General features: G+C 39.0%; 1 protein-coding gene across 3 annotated transcripts in view; it reads right to left on the bottom strand.

Moving 5' to 3' along the window:
- Positions 1-26,581, bottom strand: part of FBLN1 (fibulin 1) — an 82,456-nt gene that overhangs the window by 21,153 nt on the left and 34,722 nt on the right. For 2 of the 3 annotated variants that reach the window (XM_042795547.1, XM_032986443.2), the window contains exons 7-16: positions 25,654-25,791; positions 23,277-23,414; positions 20,796-20,939; positions 19,843-19,971; positions 19,211-19,336; positions 18,522-18,641; positions 17,515-17,646; positions 16,859-16,982; positions 3,520-3,662; positions 1,414-1,545 (exon numbers count right to left, since the gene is read on the bottom strand). In XM_042795547.1, the coding sequence (XP_042651481.1) occupies positions 1,414-1,545; positions 3,520-3,662; positions 16,859-16,982; positions 17,515-17,646; positions 18,522-18,641; positions 19,211-19,336; positions 19,843-19,971; positions 20,796-20,939; positions 23,277-23,414; positions 25,654-25,791 (1,326 nt within the window). Of the gene's footprint in view, positions 1-1,413; positions 1,546-3,519; positions 3,663-8,688; positions 9,135-16,858; positions 16,983-17,514; positions 17,647-18,521; positions 18,642-19,210; positions 19,337-19,842; positions 19,972-20,795; positions 20,940-23,276; positions 23,415-25,653; positions 25,792-26,581 lie in introns of those variants that run through there. The other variant, XM_042795548.1, reaches the window with a different exon arrangement.

Below are 26,581 nucleotides of genomic sequence, written 5' to 3' on the forward strand. Positions count from 1 at the left end.
TCTAAAGAATCAACCCAATACCTGAAATCTGTAATCTTATCATCCTGCTTTAACAGACTCTCCCTCTTTCTCAGTATTCAAATGTATACTTCTGTTTGATAAAGAAAGAAATATAAACCTAATGACTTATGATTTTTATCTACAGTTCATAAAGCCTTTGCACAGCTGACACTGTATTATCATGCTTCTGAAATGCAACAGTGCCACCTACGGATCATGCTAAATACGACTTTTTCACAAACCATCGAAGCACAGCAGCGATTTTTCTTTTCATCCGGACAAGTCTTGCTAGAAAGCTCAGAAGCACATGTATAAACCTGAGCAGAGCCTGCACATTCACATACTGAAACACAAATGTTCACTGAGAACAGTGGTCCTTTGCTTTCATAAATAAACATTAATGAAGAGCAATCAAATACCACTTTTTAATACCTGGCATATTAATTCTCTAAGCATGAGAATCACTGTATATTCCCCTGTCACTGCACTAGCAACTCACACTGGGCAGAGCAGCACATCAGCTGGGACCTACTACTGCTCTGCAACCTTCACGTAATTTGCCAACTAGTCCTGGTGGCCTTGGGTCCCAGAGCGAGAGCCAAGCTACAGCATACACTGGAAATACATGTCTGTATACATGTATGCATATATCCTGGGTACATTATACGCATTACGTACTGGATATTGTATGCATTATATCCCCCCAAAGAGCCCTGCTCTGAGAGAAGCCTATCAGAGTACGACCCCATGCTGTGTTGCAGCCCCTCCCTGCTGTATGAGGAGATGCAGGTGTAGCGTATGACCCAAACACACTGGTATACCTCCTGCCATGTCTCCTCCCTGCCAGGATGAGACTGTAAATCAAACGTGTATGTTGCATTCTGAAGTTTCTTCTAAACCACAGCATTTGACAGATCCCTTTTACCCTCAAAAGAGGTATTTACTTAAAACCAAACCAGCCTGTCATTAAATATTAAAACAGGTAACAGTTTCAATGAATTCAGTCCTGCTTTAAAAATTAGATTATTATCTAAAAATTGGTGCAATGCTGTTTAAACAAGAAAGAACACTTAATTAAATTTACAGTCTCTCTGTTGACATACTACATATTTTATATTTGGTTTGATTATAATGGGCAAACCTCATAATTTTAAAACTAAGCCATTTGCATTTGTAATTAGAACTAGTTCTGAAAAATGTTAAAATACTTCTCAAATTAAAGTTTAGGCCTCTGGTATTTTGAATAAAAAATTACCTGTGATACTAGTTCAAATTACATATATTGGACTGGAGTATATTAAATCAACGTGGGTTTGAAAATCAAGGTGGGTATTAATTACTTGAGTTCATTTCTTCAACCTTGTTCTACAACGTTATTGAGAGAAGAAAGTAAACAGAAAACACTCTACTCACCCACTGTCATACCATCCATGTAACGCTTGATGATATCAAAGGAATCTCTTAAATTTCCTTCTGTTATGTCAAATATGATATCTGCCTGGTTGGCCGGATATGTAGGTGTGATGGCACGAAGAAAAATAATCTCTGCAAATAAAGCGTATCACGAAATGTACTGAGAAGTATTTGAAAACATCACTGAAGAACCTGACAGAATTTGATCCATGACTCATTCTCAAAGCTGGTGGAGAACATTCCTATCCCCCACCATTCCCAGTTTGTCCTTTAAAATGGAAAGAAATAAGATCTGGGGGAAGGGATGATTTGGATAGATTTATTTTCTCCTCCTGCACCATCCAAGAAGCCCTGAAGCCAAAACACTATTACTTTTAGAGTCCAGAAAGACTACTCTTAGAAACCAGGCAGACTTCCAGCATGTACCCATAGAGGGATCCCTGACGAACCACAGGGTAGGCAGTGACACGGGACCAGACAGATAAAGCCCTGAACTCTGATTCCCTTAGGCAGTTACACAAAGTATTGCTATTACAAATTACAGCCATTTTGAGTATTGGAGGAGGGGTTTATGTTTAAAAAAGGAAGGTGAGACTGTTTTACAAGGCCCTTGTTAGGGAGGTAAGTATTATTATTCTCATTATTATTCTTGTTCTACAGATGATGAAACTAAACCATGATGCTGTAATTCACCCAAGGCCATGCACTGAATTACAGTTTAGGAACGTCTTCTGGGCTTTGGTAGTACTCTCAGATCGCTGGGTCTCATCTCTTTTTATTAAGTCATGAGGATGGACTAATGAGGGAATGGTTTGGGAAGCATCCTGGGCCAAATCCTTAGCTCTGCTGCCAGTACACCTGGTGAAGCTGAAGAGGTGTGTATGGGAGTAGAAGTGGCTATGGGCCATTCCTCTGTTCCCTGTGAAGTAGGGCCAGCCAAGGCCTGAAACTGGCCTGATGCAATCTATAGCAGCTCTACGCAGCTGAGTTATTGGTGGTTAAATTGCTCCTATTTGAACAAAGATTGGGACGTCTCTTGCCCTACTCCTTCTGCCTGGTACAGAAATGAAGAACCAGCTTTCGCTTTCATTTAGGACAACTTTCTGAGATAGCAAGGCTGAGACTCAGTGCATCAGAAATAGGGATTTAAGGTCTTTTAAAACCCTTTCAGAGTAGTCTTCCCTTACTTCAAACTCTTCTTCTCTCTCTGTGTCTGCGCCACACAGTAAGTGTCCGAGTGGCTCGTCCTACAGAGAAGCAGGGCTGAAGGCAGTCATCTCACCTATGGATGTGTATGCAATTCCCCATGAAGCTGCCAGAAAATGAATACAAATGCCAAGGAGCAAAAATTGGCTCTTGATCTGTAAATTTCTAAGTGAACTAAACAAAATGAGTGCAACCCTTATGGAACTTGCAGGTACTGCACAGGCTGAAGGAACTAGAGAAATACATGAGTGCCCATGAGAGTGCAGCATCTGGGGCTGGAAAACCTACTCTGGATGACTGGACAACCACACACTTGGATGCTTTTTGAGAATCTTAGCTTAAGATCTTTCTGTCCAATCCTTAGAATTTCCCTTTCTTTATTCTGTATTTTAAAAAACAACATTTTTTTTTCCATAGGTCAAAAATCTGCAAATCACAGTACCAGATAGTATATTCAGTATAATGTATTTTGTGATTGTTTGCATGTAGATAAAGGCTACATTCTTGGAACAAGCCACCTGTCAATAGTGAACAACAGACCATAAACAGATAAAATATAATGAGCACCTATTTCCTATGGCAAAGTCTGCAAAAAATGGAAGAAAATAAGTCATGAGGCACATGGCTATTATGTGAGTAAATGTGGTAAATGGGAATTCAGACTCAGTATTTCCTTAGACTGGGAAGCTGTATGAGTTAGAGCTCAGAATGACTTTCTTTGCCCCATAAAATTAAAACTCCTGGATATCGAAGGTTTTAATTAAATGAATAGTACACTATAATTTGGAACTGTGCAAACATTTTACTGCACCGGTAGCTAGTCTGGCTTTAGGCAAGGATTTCCGGTAGAAGTTTTATATGTTGTAGTCTATTAAATGGAACAAGGAACAAACCACTTACCTTCAGGTCGTGTAAATTCTCTGAACGTGGGCAGTGAAATGACAGTGTGGGAAATTGTGTGGACTGGATCCAACACACAGTTGACATCATTTGGTCGACAAGATTTAATGCAGCGGATAGTATCTGTCTTTTCAAGTCTGACACTAAGAGAAATGAGAGAGATGCATATATATTCTGAAAATTAATTACTTCTTGTTTTGCAATCTGGGGAGATAGAAACCATAATGATATAAGTGTTCATTCTTCATTTCAAAAGCTTAGACAAATGCAGATCATCAGAACTGCTGGACCACCGAAAAACTTGGCTTGGATAATAGTTGAAGCCAAAACCCCTTCAAACCCAGTTCTTCAAGCCAGGAATGTAAAAATAGGGACAATTGTAGTGCATAAGATCCCCTGTAAAGTCTCTTTCCAAGTACAAACAGGACCAAACAACCAGGCCCAGATCCTCACCTGCAGTACACTGGCATGGTCTCACCAATTTCAGTGGAGCTACACTTATTTGCACAAGCCTTTTTGTACTCCATGTGATATCAGTCATATAAAGCAGAAACAATTGTTTCCATTCTGGAAATCTGGCAGGAAATATCTGGAGGGTCAACTTTCTTTCACAAGTTTCAGTGGAGCAAGGGCCAGAAAAGCCTCTCAAGTCTTTTTTTCATACACTCCCCTTTCCCTCTAAACTGAGAAAACAGAAAGAAATGGAAACTTGGGGAGGAAAAAAGCTAACCACATCATTTAAAACCTCAAAGATTGACTTCTGAGTTTGGGGAAATGGTAAGGGTCATTTCATATTCCATCTCAACCAGCTGCTCATTCGTCCTTGAAAGTCTATTAAAAGTTAAATGACTTCTTCTCACCCTTGTCCACTAGAGTGAATTTAAAGTCACTTACAGTTCAAGAACTTCGCACAATACCCGGTCTGTGTTCATGAGAGATGAAAGGGCTATGCTGGGACACAATGTGACTAAGCCCCACAAATGATCTCAACTTTGACCTGCCCATTTCTTCATATTTCTAAGTGGAAAAAAGAAAAGACTGCAGTGTCAGAGGGGGGGAATTAAAAGATTAAAAGGAAGAAAAATTCACTGAGTAAAAGGGAAACAAAAATGGAAGCTTTAGTTTGTCAGCTACCTCTAGAAACAAATGGTTCTTGCTCTTTTCAAAATGTGTTACCCAAGTCCACACCTACAAGCCATCTTTTTTCAGATGTTCAAAGGGACCTTATGGCTCTATTAATAGTAAGTACCTCAGTAACTTCTTATTATATGCTACCCACATTTGCTCATCAAAGAAAACAAAGCCAAACGCGCTGATATTGTATGAAGCTAAAATAAAAAGAGAAAACATGAATCAACATTAAGGAAATCATGCTTCAACAGATGTGAACTGGCATAGTCCATGGGAAGGCAATGAAGCTGGGTTAATTTACATCAACTGAGTCTGGCTTGTTATTCTCACTCTGTAGTTGATGTTTTGAGACTGGCCAGGAGATACAGGGCAGGAGAGACATTTTACTTCCCACCTTTATCTGGGTATGAAATTTCATCATTTCCTAGACATCTCTAAGGAAGCAGAATAGGACTTTTTGCTGAAATGCCTTATGTTGGTCATTTTAGAACAACATAATTCTGGACATATGGACATAATAGTCTGACCTATGATAACAGATTCCATTTCCTTATTTTAAACCTCAGCTGCCAAATTAAGAAAGGACATCCAGCTATCTGACCCTCACGCCTATGAAATAAGGATCACCTAAATTACATAAGTCTAGTTCCAGTGTAAAATAGTCTATTTCAAAATATGTTACAAAGAGAACTGAGGCAAAATATGTATCATTCATTTTTGTTTCCCTCTCTCCTTTTTTTTTTTTTACTGCATGTGGAGGAGTTTAGTAGACATTTACATCTGTACAGCCATACAAAGACTGCATCCTTCCTCAGGATCCTGCTGAGCTGGGGCCACAACAGCCAAATTGGACTGGTTTTACTTCCAATAACGTGTTTACGAATTCTGAAAAGTTATTTAAAAGTTTTCCTCTTTGCATTATATAACATAAATAATAACTGTAGCATCGTCTAAAGGTTTTAGGCACATCAATAAACAGTGGCTTGCACAACTCATTTTGGGACATTATTACTAATGAAGTACTGGTACAATACATACAGCATCCTACATTTTCATAGCTGTATTTACATAACAGCATTTGTATGCAAAAACACTGTGGTGGGAGTGTCTGAAGTGTTCAGTATTGGTTTGCCTTTGCTCCTTCCAGGGAAGAATAGGGAGCTTTAGTCTTGACTTCAGCTGGAAAAAAAATTGGCAAATACAAACATTTTTTAAATTCTCATCCAATAAAGCCACGAATTTATTTAAGATGAAGTCCTAAGTAAGACTTACGTTCATAACTCTCAAATCTGATTCATTGGAGTAAAGCATTCTGACATGAATTAGGTACCTTGCATAACAGAAATGGAGGATCACAATGACTACAAGTGATTTGTGTTAGTTCATAACAAATGGTAAGTAAAAACTACTTTCTAGATCCATCCAGCTCGTAACCGTACTTGTGACATATAAACCTTTGTGTCAGCTCTATTTCTTTGCACTGTTTCTCTCTCCTCTTACAAATCCTGCAGTCATTTCTTTTGGCATGCTCTTTCCACACTGCTAAACTTGAGTTTGTGCTTTCATTTTTCCCTAAATATTCATTCTCTGATCTTTCTTTTGATATCCCTGCTAATTGCTTCAGCATATCCAAAGTGCAGTTGGTAACACTTTGTTCCCTCATTGCTTTGACGGCACATCTTTAGACATCTTCTGGAATAATTTCTTTGACAACTAGCATCTATTTCAAATCCTGATATTTGATATTAATGATGTGCTCTGATCTCAAAATACTTTTTATTTTATCCTTACACATCATCTTTGTGTTTGATCTTCTGATTAGCTAATGCTTTCTTTTTGCTCATGTCCTACTATAGTGGGGACTGTGACTTAGAAAAGTTTCTTCCTAAGTGCTGAGAACTTTCTGTATTCAAACCTTTCCTTCAAGTTTTCCCCGCTCTAACAAAATTGCAGCTTTGGAGCTGATACCTCCTCCAGGCCTTCTTCATTTAAAAGAGAAAAAAGTAAAGAAACAGTTCAGTTGCTCTGGTTATTTTGTAAATAATCATTTTCTGAATATAGTATTTTCGTTTTTCTTGGTTCCTGGTGTCATTCCTTTTCATATTCTCTGTTGGATTTGAGTGGGAAGTTCTTTGGACCCGGAGCCGTGATTTCATTTTCATTTGGAAAGAACCATGAACATAAATGGCACTACATAATTGCATATGTGTTCTTGAAAGTTCCAGCTACACTGCAGCATTAAAGCATCTAATACAGCAGAATCTGAGCTCCATATTCTTGAATTACTTGCTGAATGCAATTAATATGGTAGCATTTTACAACACTGAGGGCCAAATCATCACAATCCCTTCTTTTCCTGCCAAACAAATATATATTAATGCTTGCAAAAATGAAATTTATTTTTGAATCTTTATCCTACTTAATTATGGCCTTATAATGAACTGGTAGCCAGAGGGCATTTATATACAAGCATCTTCTGTGGCGTTAAGAAACCCCATTAGCTCAAGCAGCACGAGCTTGTGCTTTCAGTATTTAAAGCTGGGACTCTATCCCCACTGGCGACTTCTGGCAGCTTTATAAGTATGTGTCAACAGACTTATTAAACATTGGCATTCCTCATGAGACTTGAACTCCTGTCAGCCAGCTGGGATAAACTTTGCCTTCGGGAACATGTAATACTCTGGCAGAGTGCTGCGATCATGCCCCAATCTAGTCCGTGGCTGATGATGAGCCTGAGAGCCCGCAGCTTTCAGCTAACAGAGTAATTCCTTGTGTTCAGGTGATTAAGGCTTGTGATCTTGGTTTAGGTTCCCGGTTTCTAATCTCGTACCTTGCCTGTGCTGTCTCTATTTTCGTAGTGAAGCATTTTTTTTGTATGTGCATTCACATGGATTATTCCTCATTCATCTATGGACTGACTGTTCTGCCTATGTACTGGGCAGCAGAGATACCCGAACCCAGGATGGTGTAAAAAAACATTAATTTTTAGATCATACCTCTGGGACTGAGCTTTTAATATTTATCAATACAAGGACTGAAGAGTAAAATAAATCCTTTTCCAGCTCACAAAACAAAAGAATTCCAAATAAATTCCAGTTGTATTGTCTACGTTGTTCTTGACTGCATAGAAGTAAAGGAAGAAAGTCATAAAAGTAAAGGAAGAAAGATCTGGATATTGGAATTCTGGCTGACATTTCAGGGTTGCTAGGGTTTGGTTGATGGGGGTTCTTTTGGTGGTGGTGGTGGGTAAAGTCTTTACAGTTAAAAATTTATCAGCTTTGATATGGAAGTTGGACAAAAATTGTATGAGATGAACTAAATATCTTTTTCAAATGTTTCTGTAGACACATCTCGGAATGTAGCCTGTGAAACAGAAAGGATCTCTCTGCTACTAGATGAATGCTGTTAGGAAGTTCACTGCTGTTTTCTTATCATTAGTTTTTCAATTCAGTGGAAATTCCACAGAAAGAAAGATGAAAAATCTCTAAAATAAATGTACTTTAGAGGAGGTTCTTTTTTGTACTATCCTTAAAAGTTAGAAGTGGGATCTGTACCTGGTAGAAATCAGCACAAGCTCAATGGCTACAACAGAACAATGATAACTAGTGCAGCTTGAGAATCTGGCTCCACGCTTTCAAAGGGACTTGTGTGCTGGGGCACCTCTGAGGTCCTAAGGGCCTACGTTATACCCTTCTAATAGATTTTCAGAAAATGCACAGTATTTGCCCTGAAAGTGATCAATCTCTAAAGATACCCCGTTGAAACAGCTCAAATTACGTACCTATTTTGTTTTGAAAATTTAGACCTAAATATATGCAGCTGTGTATCATCAAATGAGAGCAACTCCACTACTGTGTGAAGTAAATTAATAGTTTTCAGTCCTTGGTATATTCAGGTAATAAGCTCTTGGACATCAATTTCTGCTTTTTATAACGATGCAGAGTACCCATAAGAATCTCCCCAAATTGAGACATTCAGTGATAGGCGAAAGTGGAGAACTATAATGGTGATGGCAAATAAAATGCAAGTGCAGCATGCAATAGATGAACTAAAACTTTATTAAAATTGGGGAAAAAAAGCTACTCTTAGATGAGAAAAAAATAGCCAATGATGCCTGTTAAGTTAGGGATCAAAGCTGTGCAGAGACAAAGATGAAAAGTTTGGCAATAAATGTGTTGACAGTTCCATGGCGGGAAAGTTGCATTTGAATTGTCAGAAGAAGGTCTCTGGGCTCTGCGATTTGCCGCTGCATGACCACAATGCCACTGTGGTTGTTCACTTTTTTTGTGGTGAAAAAACCCTCCTGGTTCCCGCTGATGATGGACAGCAGAATTTTATCCCCAGGGACAGCATTGGAAGGGCCCATGCGGAAAATGTCGGTGGGTACTTGAATGTTGGTAGGAAAAGAGAGGTGATAGTAGGTTATTCTCAGAGGCAGGCTCTGGCACTCCTTATTTTCATTACAAGGCAAGCGCTCACAGCGACTGCAAGAAAAGTGAGAACACAAGACAAGAGGAAGATTAGCGTACATTTAGCAAGCGTGATAGGAGAGCAAGGGCAGTGGGGGTGGGAAAAGATATGTTGACTTGCATACTGTCTCCATTCTTCAGCCTGGCACCTCAGTCATACTGCAAATGGACATTTATTAAATAAGGATCAACATGTCTGTAGTTGGTGCTTTTGGAGAAGTGTTGCCTGTTCTTTGCACGCACAGATGGATTGAGTCTGGCACCTCAACATGGGTAGGAGTTTATTTGCATTTAGATCAGCTAAGTTCTTCCTAGGGAGAACACTGGCTTTTTTTTCCCCCTCCCAGGTTTTATTCTTTTGTTGACTGGACGTAGGTTAAATAAAGGAAGAGATACTCAGCAGTTACTGACTGTCCTACCTGGGATGTCTGGCTGGATTTTAAGACTGAGCAAAGTATTCTGAAAACCAGAAACGTACAAGGAGTAAGTCCTGAGAGAGAAGAGGCACTCTAGATACCTCACTATGTGTGTTCATCATCTGACAGCATACAGAGGAATGTAAAACTTATTTCCAACACCACCTGTATGTTAAGGTTTATTTGCTTCGAAGACAAACCTTCCTCCTGATGTAGCACACTATTTCTCTGTGCTACCAGGAGAACCAACCTGAGTCAGCCTAACACCCATCTAGGCAAGCACTGAAAACAAGATCCAATGGCCTGATGTCTCCAGCATGTGCCCTACACATTCAGTCCTCTCTTACCCAGCCTTCAGTCACAGGAATGATGCTGATGAGAGAGAAAATTTTCCTCTGCCTTTTCCTTTCCCTGTCAATAGGCATTGCATTACAGTGAAAAATCCAGAGAACTAGGAAGAGATCACCCATATAGCCTGAAAGTGAACAATGAACATCAGCACTAGAAATCATGATCTGCATGAAGGGAGCAATCTCCTCCCTTTCCGTTACTGAGAGAAGTTTGTCCAGTAAAATATGGCACAGACAGGTATAGGCACACAAGTCACTGCTATTAAAGAAAGTTGGTGTTTACCAGCACACTAATGAAGATCTGACATGTCATGATACCTGGTGGGTTTGAGAAGTGTTTAAATAATTGCATACAAGGAAAATTTATATGAACTTCAGGTTAAAGCTATGCCCAAATTGCCACATTCAAATTGGTATCCAAACGTCCTCTCAGACAGGTGTGTGGAAGTAGAGGTAGACATGATAATCCAAAATTTGGGGCTGATCAGGTTGTGTGTTTAGCTCCAAAATTTCCTCATGCACAACTATAAATCAATTATGTACAAGAGTCTATCCACTCAAAAGCAATACTCAGTCCACAGGCTGAGGTTTTGGAACCTAAACTATTTATTCATTTCTTTACTAAGAAATGCTCCAGCATGAAAGCATGGTTTGCTTCTTACTACCTCAAGGAAATTTGATTGCCCATTTACTTTATTTTGACATACAAAATTATGCTCCTATCAGGAGTATCTGGTATCAACAGAACTGTGACTCGTAAACAAGCCCCACTTTGTTGCCAGTGCAAAGTGACCTGAATTCCAGGAACTTCTCATTATATGCAAATTAAGTATTTTCAAAAAGAGTAGTAAAAGCACCCTCAGTTCTTCAGTTGATGGGTTCTATGTTTTCTTTTAATACCATTTGCAAATGAAAGTACCAAGCAATTCTTTGAAGACTTAAATGCATTCTTAATTTTATTCATGTCTGTAAAGAACATGCACAAGTCTTCACAGGATGGCCAGTTAATTAGGTGTGGATACTCTTGGAATATTTTCAGGTATAGTGAGTTCTGCATTTTTTTCTGAAATGTCATCAATAACTCCACTAAAGAGAATTACTCGGTTTTGTTGAAATCATGAGGCTACTTGGTTTTACTGAAATCATGAAGCAAGTCAAGACAGTTAATTTCCTAGTTGGAAATGTTTTCATCACGTAAATCTTTCTGGAAGCGTGTACATGTTCATGAGCACTTACATCCTCATAAAGATGCCCTGATTTAGTCTTTTATAAAAGTAAAATAAATTTTACAATAATAGCAAAAAAACTTTTTTAAGAGAACAAAACCCCGAAGCTCCCAGCTTTCTAAGATTTGAAAAAGGACATTCTGCTGATTCAGAAAGTTATTTGTGGAGACAGATGTGCCTGCGGCTAGGAACTAGAATTATTCAAAATTCACCATCTTTTATCTTATTCTTTGGTGGTGCACATTACACACTGCACATTTCACTATAGGTTCAGTTAATACGCGCTAATTGTTCCATCAAATAACCACAAAGGAGAGATAGCAAGTATTATTGCTTTCAAGAACCAGAGTTCATTCTGGGGTCATGCACCACAAAGGCAATAAGCAGTGAGCATTTAAATCCCAGTGTACTTTCATTTAAATGCTTCCCTTCAGCGGGCAGACGAAAATCATACGGTGGGGGAATCCACGAGCCTACTGCTCGTGAGCGAGCAGCCCCAGGCCCCAGGTGCTGCTCCAGGTCCGTGGCATCTCAGGGTGGATGAGCTGGCCGCACAGCTCCCGTGCCCTGCCTCCACGCCGTGTCGCTGTGGGAGAGAGCATGGGGGACTGTGCTGAGCAGGCAGCGAGATGCTACCAGAGAAACCCGACAGAGAGCTCAGGTAAAACACTCACTGCTTTGCAGTGAGGCAGTTTTATACGCAGCTTTGCAAACCTCCATAATCAGGCTCACGGGCTACAAAAATAAGCATATAATGCTGCTAAACGCTTATCCCCAAATTCATTCCTGATTGTTTTAGCTCACTTACTACTCTGTTCTCTTAGATTTATTTATGTGGGTGAAATACCGGTTTCAAGGAATTACTCATCGTTTGAATTTCATGTATCAAACACTGGTTACTCATAGAGGAAAATAAAACTACCAGAACTAGAGAGATTCCATTTTAGATAATGAATGAACATTTCCTAACAGAGAAATTAGGAGAAAATATTTTCTGCCTTCCCTCCTGTTAATTTCTGAGGCTGGTTTTCACTTGGTACAGAGGCAATTTCTTCTATTGTGCCCAAAGGAATTGAGTGGTATACAACAATTCCTCATGCACTGAAGGGAAAAGAACTTTTTAGCAGGATTTATGGCTTTGGAATTTATTTCATACAGGGGAACCATCTCAACATGCTGAATGACTAATCAAGTATTATTAGTGAACTACACACCACACATCTCTGAAATTCGACCCTGCTGATTTCTAGAGCTGTAACAGTCTTCTCAACCTCCTAGAATATACTCCAGTGCAAAGGCACTCACTTATGCTATCATCTGTCTGTATTTGTTTTCAGCAGGTTGCACCACACCTCGAGGCCCAGGTGAGCCATCAGCCAGGCTGTATCACCACATGGTGGTCCTCTACCTTTATGTTAATAGAGTAGCTGTGTAGGGAAGGTGGTTTTTGTCTTAAACAGACCAGAACTTAAAGGGAATGAAGCCAGCTGATGGTCGGCTTTCACAGATATTCCTTAACCAGAGGAGAATCTCGAGTCTCACTTCAGGCTCAAGCGGGACTACAGTATACAGCAGTACAGTAGATAGGGTGAACAAATACTCTGTATGTTCCTCCTGTGTGGAGCGGGAAAGTCTCAAGGAGTTTTCAAGCTATAGAAGAGACAGACCCATCTTCCTTTTGCCCCCAGTACTGAGCCTTTATGTCCTATCCTTGCCTCTTTCATCTGTCTTTCCCAACCTGGCTCCTTCTTCCTATCCCCTTTCCTTGCCTACTGCCCTTCCTGCTCACTCAAACATTTGGCATCAGGACCTTCTACTCAAACAGTGCCACTTCTCTTCTTCTTGCTCCATCCTCTCCTCGCTGGCACTCGGTTCTCTCAGTTTCTGTCTCACAGCCCTAGTCCCAAAACACACATCCCTTTCCTCGGGGATGCAGCCATCCCAAATTATTCCTGGCCCTGATGGTCTTCATCCAAATCTGGCATCAATCCACCCTTAACCATAAGCTCCTGACTTCTGTGGTTGGTCTCCCCCTTGTTTCTAAATTGTTTTACCCAATTTTACCTTCTACCCCTCAAGCATCTCACAGATTCATTCTCCTCACCTGGTCATACCTTCAGACTTCTTTGAAAGCACAGAAGAAACAGGCCCTGGGGTTGTCAGGGCCAGCAGCACCTGGCCCAGGACAGATAGAAGCTGACATTATGGGGAAGATCTGGCTTCTTTCCTGTGGCTCTATGTGGGAGCAGGCTCAGGCAGCCTGTGGAGTTGGTACCTGCACATTTTAGACTGCTTTGAACTGCTGCAAGAAGCTCACGTCTGCCAAATCAGAAGAGCATTGTTTGTTGCTAAAAAAGAAAGACCTCTCTACTGATAGGAAGAATTAAATTGCACTGAGGAAGATAGTCAAACACAGATTGCCACTGAAGCTATGAAATCCTTATCATTCAAGGACCTGAAGCAAAAGTTAAACAACTCTCAGAAATACTCCAGGTAGACTTGACTCTGTTTTGGCATACAGAGGTGTATTAAGATTACCCATCATGGTACTCATTTCCTAAAGTTTATGAAAAAAGCCTAAATGCAATTTTACAGTTTGTAATTTCAGAAGTTTCAGAGGTTTCTGATAAGGATGACAAAAGCACATAAGTAATCTCCCAACAAATTTCAGATTTCTGCTCCAAAACATGCTAAAAGGGAAAAAAAAAAAAAAAAAAAATCATCAAAATGTCTTGAACACACAAAACAATGTGTTCCTCCCTACCCTTGTTCTTAGAAATTAGTGAACAGCTTTGGCTGAAATATGCCAAAACTTGAGCCTGAGTCAGACACCTTACATGTAAAATTTCAGCCGTTGGTTACATTTTGGCAAAATGCTAAGCAGTTAAAAACAGGTCCTAATGATGAGGAGTGACACACAATCTTAATATGCAGACATGTCTAGAATATAAAAATATTTCCCAATCTGGCTCAATGCGGCACACATTTCTGACACACCGCCATAACTGCTTCTTCATCTTTTCTACTATTTTTCTTGGCTTAAATATTACAAATGTTAGACTTCAGTGTCACATAAAGAGAATTTAATTGTTATGCAGTTTGAAAACAAAAAGTATTTGGCAAGGCAGTACAGCAACTTAAGTCCTATTGTGAGTAGCAGTAGATCTTAATTATCCTTGGAAAAATACCAAGTCTATAGGCTGATCAAGGGGAAAAAAAAAAAAGGCAGAATTTAAGCAAAAGAGATAAGACCTTCAACAAAATTGTTATCATTAAGGATCACACCGTGCCAGGTACTTTGCTGGTCTTTGGGGAAGGTTATACAGGCTGTTTCCTCCTGGAGCTCAGAGTATCTATACAACATCCTGAGCTTTCAGCCTGTAGCATGGGATGATCCTGCAATTACTTCACTTGATGACAATCACCACTGCAATAGCCACCATGCAAAAATCTCTGCTTTAAAGGTACTGGGTAAGGAAATTTCTGAGGGCTGTTGCCTGTATATAAGGATTTTAAGGAAAAAACAGAATGAATAAACTTGGATTTGCATAATTGAGGCCTATTAAATTACAGTTGTACCAAAGAAAATATTGGAGAATAAGGTAAAAAATCTCATGAGATGCCAACTTGAAGGGAATGGAAAATGTGTTGCCTTTCTTGTGATGTGCCAAGTTGGTGAAACTGGAATGTGTTTTGAATAAAAAATAGAGGAAAATGCTATCTGTAATAGATACAATGTTATGAAAAATCAACTATTTTGATTTTAGATTCCTGGCACAAGGTTAGGTGAAAAAGTCATTTAATTTCATCATCACAAAAAAGCTAATGAAGACATGCCAGCTATCAGCTATGATGGGTTAGATATGATAAAAATAAATGATTCGAGAATATGTAAATTGGATGTAAAAAAGGGTGCTAAAGAGCTGTCTTACGAAACTGTTCCCCAGTGGGCACAAGGTAACCCAATACATAAAAACCTTGATTCCGGCATGTTGTTCTAATACTTGTATACTGGATAAGTATGAGAGTACCTATCTCCTCATTGAACTAACTTGGACTTTTAGCAATAAAGATAATGAACTTGTATTCTCTCTGGTTTATGCAAATGCAGTTTTGAGAATAAATTTAGTAACTGTGTCTGTATCTGTTGAGAGGGAAAAACCTAATAAATCCAACAAGATAATAACTCAAGGAATTAAAATAATTAGAACTTCACTGAGCAGCTACAGCATTTGTGTCTGACTCATAGCCTAATTATAGCCCTAGCACATCAGAAGAATCTCTCCCTGTGAGTCTGTTCAAGTTAGGCAGAGTAAACCATTACAGGGCCCCAACAATCCAGACACAGAAAACAGTTCAGACATTCTACTGCTTCCCCAAAAGATCCCTTACATCTCAAATAGCCGATATTCAACACATGCACAAAAAATATAGATAAGGAAGAAGATGAAATGGAATGTGTGTGTACTATGAGTACTCTATAAACTGATATTTGCAACACAGGGGTGTCCATAAGAGTAGAAATATGATAATTCTGCTTAGTGGTTCATTGCAAATTACTTTTTTTTAATTAGGATTTAAATGAACCCACAATATTACAAATAGAGAGAACATCTGCATCATGAGACACTGCTTGTTTATTGATGTGACAAATATAATTTAAAATTTAATTACTATTGACACTTCTCAGAACACAAGCATATTTTATAAATACCTGTTTTTCTACCATTAACTCCCTCTACAGCATTTCTGATCAAATACATCTGCTGTGCCACTTATATGGCATTTCACAGATTAAGGTTTAAATGGAAACAAACTAATTCCCACAAAGTCACTATGATGATTAGCATTAGCTTCATTCTATAGAGGCAGCACAGAGTACTCAATTTTATCTAAAAGATGGTGGGCACATGAGCATTGACTGTGAAAGCAATAGCAGGCTGATGACAAATGTGATTTATCAGCTTTCCTCCCTAGCTGGCAGAGCATACACTTACCTGGGTATGGGGCACGTGGGGGGGATCGTGGAGCAGCCTTTGAAAGAATCGCTGGAGTACAGGGTGGCCATAAAGCAACAGGGTGGGAGGAAAAGCAGTTATCTGCATCAGCCATAAACTGCACTTTGATAGCACCATTTGATGGGTACAAATCAGCTGCCAGCTGCCCCTCCTCCCAGAGCTGTCTCATATTTTCAACACTAGAATGCATAGACTTCCTCTGAGCTAGGCTGAGACACAAATATGAGCAGCAGCTAACATACCACCCTTGCTAGGATTCACAGCTTTTATAACAGATGAAATGGTACTAAAAAGCAGACATTGCCGCAATGCTTTGCAACAGCACTGGTAAGAATTCAGAGGGGAAGCTAAAAAGAACCCTTTCACTGGAGTGTAATAGTAAGGAAAGACTACATGTGAAAGGAAATAAAAGTCTGAATTTTGAAGCTGAATGTAACACTCCTAACAGGTTGCCTGCAAGATAGCCAGAGAGAGCACATCTGCTTATGGCTCTAGAGATGATTACGATACAAATCAGTGACACATGGCATTTTTAAGGTAATACCTTTTTCTTAGTCTGAAACAGGAGCATGACAAAGGGACCAGACCTGTGTGTGCAAAACATACAGTAGGCCTACCAATAAAATATGTATTTGCCAGAATCTCTTATGTATTCGGTTGGCAGTGTCATGACATAAAGGAGACCATGTCACCAAAAAACTGTTCAACCTTGAAAAATAAAGTACTTACGTATCTCCTGACTTGCGGTAATTTTCTGGACATTCCAAAGACAGACAGCGAAAGCCCCCCTGGATGTTAAAGCAGGTCTCATTGAAAGAGCAGTTGTGGCTTTCTGCAACACACTCATCAATATCTGCCAAAGGGGAAAAGATGAGTGGATCAAACACGTGCCTTTCCTCTACTTGCAGGTGCAAGATGATAAAAGTATCATACTAGGGTCTACAGCACATGGCGTGCAATTAAACATTATTACAGAATTGGAAGAGGAGGGCAAAACAAAAAGAAAACTAACCCAAACAACAAGCAAGAACAGAAAAAGGAAGAGCAGCAGTGCCACTAAGTGGACAAGACCTAAATATTTGCTGAAATGTTTACAGCATATTTCCTTTTAATGGCTAAACTAATTCATACCATTTCACAGTAGGAATCTTTATTATTTTTTCTAATACTTTAATAATGGTATAAAAAGTATTCTCTACTGCATTCTATCATTTATACATTTCCTGTATATTTATTATAAAATACTCATTTCTTCAGATTTCAAGCTGATATTTACTGCTTTGCCTACAGTGTTGTAGGAAAGGCTTTTTTTATAAACGTAAAAGCTTGCTAGAACTTCAGAACTCCACAATCCAGTTATGTCTCCCTGCAGTTATTGAACTCACCTTGGCAGTTGCGTGCATTGGGTGCCAACCTGTAACCAGTGGAGGGACAAGTACATTGAAAACTCCCAGGAATATTAATACATCGAAAGGAACAGATATGCCCTCCAGTAGGTAAAGCACATTCATCAATATCTGCAAGAAGAACACACCACTAATTTACTATGTATTCATGACATTCAATCAAGTGCACATGTACGGTGTTCCTGCTGTGAGCTTCAAACACAGTTTCATTATTGTAATTGCTGGGCAAAGAAAAAGATCATCAAACAGGTGTGGCTCTAGTCAATAAAGGCTGTCAGGAATAAATGGAGGTGTGAAGAAAATGAAAAGCAATGTAAGGGCTCAAGAAACAAAGTAAATGGATAAGAGCAAGCACTGTACAGTGATGTGTATCGTAGTACTTTACAAAAGGAAAGGAGAGAAATAGGTTTATTCTTGTTCTCACAAAAAGGAAATCGACATGAGGTGTTCTGCCCAAGGTGCTACTGTCTTGTAAGTTCTGGAGACCCATGTCCAAATTCAGGATCGTGTCCACAGGATCACACCTCCAACCTCCTTGTATTTGAGGAGAACCTATTTACACACTACTTCAGAACCAGCCACAAAAAGAGGATATATAAAATGCTACCTAGTAATATTGTATATTACATATGTAACATGTACATGTGCTTGTATCTTCACTTGCTGAAGACTACAAATTTTGTTAGTTCCTCAGGAAAAAACCAAACAAACAAACAAACAAAACATTTCTGGCAAGTTACAGAAGTATGCCAAGCTACAATTCAGTGTGAACAGCAAAACTGACACCACACAAACAGAGATATTTCTAGACTAGGACATAGCTGGGAGACCTTCATAAAATACAGTTTCATAGTGTCACAGGAAAATACTAAAGAGAATAAAACATTAAAGTGAAACAATTGCAGCTACATGGAATTGTTAATGTACATTATGGTGAGAATAAGAAATGCTCACTCATGCTTCATCTGCAAAATGATAATGCTTACCTTCACATGAAATCCCATCTATGTCACTGAGTTGAAAGCCACGGCGGCAGTAACACTGATAGGAGCCATACACATTGGCACACTCTTGACTACAGGGGCTGCTCTCACACTCATTTAAATCTGAAATGCAAAATTATATATCTGAACCCCAAATTTCTTGCTATATTCATCACTCCTATTACAAGACAAAGACAAAAGTTTGGAAGACAATTTTTTTAGTTAAAAAAGTGTGGTACACACGTCACTGAGTAAGCTGAAAATAGGGAGCTTTGGTGTATTACTCTCAGCAGGGTCTGGCAGTATAGCTTAATATGCAGTGTGCCATTACCTCCAACTGTCCTTCAAGGTGTGTGACTTGGAGGGAGTCTCTAGGACCGCACTTGCATTTTGGGTATCAGCAAGACTGGTTTTGAAGGTCTTGAATCTGATCTAGTTGAATCACCCTTCAAAATGCAGTAAATGCAGACACATAGACCTCTGCATGATCCAGCCTAAGGGCAATATATTTGAACTATGGGCTACAGTGGCCATTATTAATCATAACAGCATTTATGTAATCAAAGAGACCACACTGGGTTTATTTCTCATGCCATTCTAGTGTACTCTTGTAAACTAAAATCAAACAGAAATAAAGAAAAAGCAATGAGCTGTATCTCACACTATATAGCCAAAGCATATGACAGCTGTACCTTCACATGACCTGCCATCAGTTGAAAGTTTGAATCCCATGGTACAAGTGCAGTAATAGGAACCAGGAGTATTCTCACACTTGTGAGCACAAAGGCGGCCTGGATAGCGTCTGCATTCATTGATATCTGCAATGATAAATATAGAGAGAGATCTATCTATTGGCTGGCTTCTCTGCAGTAGTAGTCCGGACACGAATGTGGTCATAAAAGTTTGATTTTTATTTTCCAGATCTAAATTTCATACTAGAGAGGGAAGGACTTGCTCAAAATGCTCACTTAGAAACACCCCAGAGCATAATTGAATTAGATCTATAAAGAAGAAAGTTGCTTTGATCTTCCAAAGGAATGTTTTGCTGTAGGTGCATATAAAAATATCATAGAAAACAATTACACACACTCTCATAATCTTACCTTTTAACAGGATAACAGATAACATGTTGACAATACTAATACAGTTTCCTTTGAAGTATCAGCAGCTCTTTAATACGGTATTAGATTTATACAAAATAATATAGTAGTCAATTTTACATTCAGATGAAAGAGGTTATGCAGAGAGCAGTAACATTCTTCACACAGGATCATTTTTTAAAATGCCATGGCTGCATGTGTTTAAGTCGATAGGTGCAACTTACCAATACAAGTCCTACTGATGACATCAAAAGAATAGCCAGATTTGCACTCACAACGGTAATTGCCTGGGGCATTTATACAAACATGTCCTTCTCCACAAGGCTGATTAGAGGATGAGCACTCATCCACATCTAAAAAAGTGAGAGAAATTATTCCAAGTACACTTCTGAGCATGCAAGTTGAGAGAAGAGCAACATGTTAACATGATTCTGTGTCCCCTAGAAGTTATAAAGTGTTTTGAAACAGAAAACAAGATTTTGATCTAGCTCTCAGTTTCTACAAGAAGATCAGAATCACAAGTCCAAACTATTCTTACTGAAGCAGGTTATCTCTCAGGTATCCTACTACTGATGGACTTGGGAGGGAAAAGAAATCACAAAATCAGACAATCTTTAGAGGAAATCAGGTGCAAAATTATTTTCTTATGCACACTCAATATTCTTGGATCTGATCTTCAGCTAGTATGAGATGCCAGAGACCCACAGACAGCAGTGCGTTGACAAGCCATTTACAAAACTTGAAAACATATGCAAAAATACCTCTCTTTGCAAAAGCCATCTTTGTTACAAGCCAGCCAAAGGCATCTATGCCTTTCAACATTACTTGAGTGGCTTCCGTGGGACATTAAGTGGACCTTGTGTTATACCTCTGTGCTGAGGAGATTTGAGACCACAGAAAATTTGTTCCAATACACTAATATAAGCACAGACAACGCCACTTCTGGGGGCTGATCATGATTTATTCTCTTCTCAGAATATAGGGTTTCATGAGTTATATGAAGGACAGAGAGTGGATCCTTGCCATTCCTCACCTGTTGGGACTGCCATGAGGGAAAGAACAGTATCACAAACTGACTGTAGAAATGAGAGAAACTTGGGCAATGTGCAAGAAACTGGTAAACAATAGCAGTAATCTATTTTCTTCAAACTGTTTTTTCTTCCAAACTGTTACTTACCTACGCATCTTGTTCCATCTTCGTTGAGATGATAACCTCGGCCACAGCTGGGTGAGATACGCTGGCAGGTATACGAGCCATCAGTGTTAATACATATCTGCCCGGCTGGGCATGGCATGTTGGTGCTCAGGCATTCGTTGATATCTACAAGAGCACAACAAGTCAGTGTAACTATCTGCTGTCTGAAGATGTTTAAGGTAAGATGCTTTCCTTATGTCATCTTTCAGAGGTTTACATACTGATATAATCCTTCACAGTTTGACAAAGTTCTGCCTGTGGGAGAGTACAACTATTCGTGCTATTTAGCTTCACCGATATAACGCTTCCAGGGTGAAGGTCAGAAGAGGTATGAGAGGCCCAAATCCCAATAATAAGCAGTGGAAATCAAGAACAGAAATTACATTTCTTTAAAAGCCTTAGAAAGTCTCCCCTAAACATATGAAAGGATGATCAACAATTCAATTCACCAGCTCAAACAGCTTTGCTGCAGTCTGTGGGTTGTGGCTCACAGTGAATGGGCTATTTGGTAGTACATGCTCATAGAGGTAGTAGATGACACCATCTTTACAGGGAGATAAACTACTGCTCACAGGTATTCATCATGAATACTTTACCATGTCTTACAGTAGTTGTCATGGAAACACATAAGAATGCGAATAGCTTATTTCTGTATTCACAAGACCATGCAGCCCTCTACCATCCATCAAACATACGTCTCTTTTTTTACAAACTGGACAACATACCACTCTGTGACAAAGGTAACTTTTGCCTGGTAAAAACACCCTATAAAGTAAAATCTCAGAAAATGTAATGAGAAGAGACTAAGCTGTATTAGGGTATGATCTAGTGCGGTGTATCTAGCCAAGAAGGCAAGGAACTCACTGTTATGCAAGGTTAGCATGTGCTATTAGTCTTGGGAATCTGTCACTACAGGAGGTACTGAGGCAGCCTTTGCTACCTGGAAATGTTAATGTAACTTAGGCCTGACAGTCTGTAGGAGCAGCACTGCTTCTGAGTGTATGCACTTGCATCCCATAACCTTCAGCAAAGTCCAGTTTCATGTGAGTACTTCTCTGCCTAAAATTTTCTCAACTGTTTCACTGGGATATTTTAATTTTACACAGTGGTACTGTTAACTGTTGAGGAGCTATTGCTTTCTAGTTGGTATGGTATGGTATTAAGTACAGCACCCAGACTGCAAAATGTTTGGTGCCTGAAGATGGGGAAGGGGACATAGTATAATATGAACATTTCAGCCAGGCCTATCCCAGCTCACTAGAGTGTAGAATTTTCAATTTACAAAGACACTGGAAAGACCAGAAAGTTTTCATACTCTTTCTCCTCAACATGACATAGGGCAGCATTTGATTCAGTGTGTAAAATCAGCCTGTGAAATTCTTTTGGTAAATATTTTGAGTAAATGCCTTTTAGGGGATATAACTATTGCTGCTGCAAAGTGATGTGGCTTTATCAATGTCAGTGAAGGCAAGCTAACTCCTAATTGCAATGGACCTGGTGCTAGCTATGGCAGATACACATCTTCAAAAGGCTTGTTGCGTACAGGCACTGGCCCCCTCCATTTTAAAGGCTGCAATTTTGTTTTCAGTCTCAGTGTTTGCAGTGTCGGATTTCGGCACTACAGGGTATGGTATGGTCAGGAGAACGAGGGGTTGACACTGAACTAGACTTGGCAGCTGCTGCCGCTCAGCCAGTTCCACAAGTCCAAGACACACTACGCCGATGGCAGAATTCAAAGTTAAGTTGAGACTTGAAAACACTACTCAAGGGAATAGCTGATAGATTTGTAGGTCACATTAGACAATTCCATTTAGAGTCTGCTGGAAACCACTAATTCTAACATATTTATATAAAGGTTATAATTCTGTTTTGTAGGAGTCTTAGAAACAAGGCATTAGCCTGACAGATTGTAATCAGTCTTTAAAATAAAACTCCTCTCCACAGTGTGTTATAACTAGCCCATCACTCTCATACACAGTAAGATTCTTGATAGGCTTTAACTAATGAAGGACAGGTCTGGAAAGACCTACATACATGTAAAACCTCACATACTTATATCAACAGTGTGTTACAGAGGATGTCATAAATTACAGCTTTTTATACTAAGCTTTAGCTAAAACCTTTTGGACAGAGGGAGATATATCACAAATTTTTTACAAATTTCGTTTTGGATAAAATACCCCAAGACTAAAGGAAAATGTTCAAATGCGGCTAAGTGCCTTAAGTAACCAAATCTCACTAAAAATAGAGATCTCGTATTTAAGTCTTTTATTTAAATGGTTTTCATCTGTAAATCTTACCTGTGGGACCACGCCTGCCTTTAAAGAAGCAGAGAAAACGCATAACAGAGCAATGCACACATGCATGAAGAATCACTTGAGAAGCTCGGAACTCACCCAGTGAAACTACAACTTATCTCGTAAGCAACACTTAAGTATTCACTGAGATAAGAATATGTCTTACCAATACAGTTGCCTAGCGCATCTTGTATAAACCCATTCATGCACTGTAGCTTGGGTCGGCAACGGAAAGATCCTGGAGTATTCTGACAGATAAAATCGGGGGGGCAGTTATGAGTACCAGTCTCACATTCGTCAATATCTGGTACATCACAAAAAAAAATTGTTAGCAGGGGTTTGACAGAAGCTTTTTCATCACATTTGAAAACATAAGATATAGTTTAAAATGTCAGACAGATTAATCCCCAGCATACCTTCATACAATTCAATGCAGTGGGCCAGGATCGATCTGACCTACTACCTCAAACAGAATCTCAGTAAAACGAGGTAGAGTAAGTTAAGGGGTTTTATGATTTTGTTATTAACATGATATGGGGGGAGGGGTGTGGGGGGTGTGGTGTGTTATGCTTTACAAGTCCTCAAAATTAAATGATTCAAAATTATTATAGAGCACCTGAAGCATCATGTTCAGCAGTGTTCAGCCTTGATTCAGAACTGTGCTTATACATGGGCTCAGCTTTGAAGTCAGTAAGATTTCATTACATGCCCAAGTGCAATTTTAATTTTAACCTTAGATCCAATGCAGACATTGTTCACTTCTTTCATAAATTAATTGGCCTTGATTCTCATCCATATTAAGGCTTGCAATATCCTTGAATTACTGTGCTTTAAAATGTAAATAAATATGATTTCTGCTCACTTGAATATTCCATTCCAGTTCAGAATAGACAACAAATATTTGTGAATAATTTATGGTTCAGATACAGCAGACAAGGGCTAATGAGGCTTCATTCATGAATGTAATCCTGTCCACACAAAAGCAACTAAAATTTAATGTTTGACGCCTTGCAATGTGATGAAATCTCCTAAAGCTAGTAAAATACAGAAACTTTCTAGAAATATGACGCCTCAGCTTTTCCATTTATGCAGTTTAAACGACAGTAGATGCAATTTCTTATCCATAGAGCTTTGTGAGACTTAAATAATGATTGTGGAGCCTGTTTTAAGTTTAGGATGGGTTAATACTGAATTGGGTTCAGCAGGGTTCTACATGTTGCACAACTCAGTCATTTTACTTGGCATTTAAAAATCATACATGAAGATTATTCATTCTGTATTTTCATCACTATTAAAATAACATTAGTAATTAACATTATTAACATATCTTATCCAGATAAGAAATTTCTAACATTAATGGCATGCATAATTTACTGTCTGCACTCCTTTTTTTTCCACCACAGAAAGATTGTTAATACTTGCTGGTAAGCTATTTGTTGGCCTAAGTCTCATGTAATTCAAATCAGCAGAAATTTTACTTCAAAGGGATCTAAGTCACACCATCATACTTTGAAAAACATTGTCTGTATGTTCTGGAGGTTTTGTGTTAGAGTTTGTTCATCAGCTTTTTTATTCAATCTATTATTCATCACTGATCAGTTCCTACAATAAAACCTTACCCAGAATTTTGGTTAATTTACTCAGTGGAATGAAATTAGTCTGTTTATAAACAATTCTAAGCTCTGGTGGGACAGACTTTCTCATAGTGAAAACCAATTCCACATCAAATGCAGTTTGCTGCTAAATTACATCCCTGTGGAGGTAGTGTGTCAGATGAAGTTATGGATACATATAACAGCAGACTTTGAGCTAGATGCAACTTGAACTCAATCATTTCTTTAGTAAAAAAACAGACTATTACCCTTGTGTTCAACCATAGCCAGTCAAGAACACTGTTTTTAAAACTCTTTCATTTTTGAATCCTTAAGAATATTGTGATTAAGAAATTAATCCTTTTGTAACAAATTTAAACCTCCTGAGGATAAAGGCTTACTTTTTTATAAGATGCATTTACTTTAACGTTTTCAAATTGAAACACCTGGTCACTCCACTTGCCACACTTCGTTTCACACTCCAAAGTATGCAAACTTGATTCTTTCAGGTGAAATTAAGACATTAAATATGCCTCAGGAGCAGGACTCAGGCACTCCACTCACTAATGAACAACCAATTCACAGAACCAGACTAGAGCTATCCAGAAGTAAACACCAGAAAACTGTGTATGGTGTGAGTGCTGGGCCTTCAAAATCCACTGTTTCATTTCCCATATCAGCTCCTATTGTGGAACACAAATCACCAGTGTAAAATAAATGTAGTTCTCTCCTGGAAGGCTTTGTAGTAGTCCACAGGCAGCCTGATCTGGTATCTGCAAGGTGACAGGTAGAGAACTACTGTCTCAGAAGAACTAGCACTGTCTGTGTGTCCCTGTGTAACTACAGCTCACGTGTATTTACCAAAAGTAAAAGAGCATGACCATGATGTGATGATGTACTTATTTTTTTAGTTAAGTCTAGTAGATTTCAGTTTCTCTGTGCAGGATATACCTTTGCAACGACTGTCATCTGTTAGTTCATAACCAGTTCCACAGCTCGTGTCCCGCTGACAGCGAAAGGATCCTAATGTATTGACACAGGTTTGTCCAATCCCACAGCTGTGCGTCCCAGTGATACACTCATTAATATCTAGAATATGCAAAATTATTTAAAAAAAAAAAAAAAAGAAAAAGAGAGTAAATAACAAACATTAATTCCCTGGGAAGAGATGAGGTCAAAGGCTAGCTGTGGGCACACCTCCGTCCAGTCATTACTTTGAGCTTAAGGATAAAGAGAATGCTGTGGATTTGGCCTCACACTCACAAACCCACAACGTGGCTACTCATCTCTGTTGTCAGAGCGTGAGCCACTACAGACATTTTGACCCTGTTGGTAACAGAACTTATGACTGCTGATTCACTGTGCTTAGGAAAGAGGAGGAAGCTGCACTGAATGAGAGCAAAGGGCCAGCGTCATCTGACTGAGTCCAGTAGCAGATGATTATAGTGACTATATGAATGAGGCAAACATTCAGAAATTCTTCCCTTGCTCTGCCACCCACCAAAATATGGCTTAGGGACTCCCCGAGACACAAGTTGCAACTTTCTACTTTATAGCTACTGACAGACATTTATTTTTGTTAATTTTTAAATTTCTCTTTGAATGTATAAGAAAATGTGGCATCCATGTGTATCAAATGTAAAAATTCTTTCTTTTTATATTTTACACTAGGTCAGTGTTAATCTGACCAGTCATTAAAATCTATTTTATATTCTGAAGGTTGTATCTGAGCTACGCACCCAGACTCCCTTTTTAGTCAATGACAGATAAAGGTTCTCCTGATGAGTAAGGCTTTTCATCCTAGGATAGCTACTCAGAACAAGCAAGATAAACTGTGCAGTAGAAGTGCTTGTTTCTCTCAGTTAACAACAAAAGGATC

The sequence above is a fragment of the Tyto alba genome, unplaced genomic scaffold, assembly GCF_018691265.1.
Source record: "Tyto alba isolate M040663 unplaced genomic scaffold, T.alba_DEE_v4.0 Super-Scaffold_21, whole genome shotgun sequence".
Taxonomy (NCBI): Eukaryota; Metazoa; Chordata; class Aves; order Strigiformes; family Tytonidae; genus Tyto; species Tyto alba.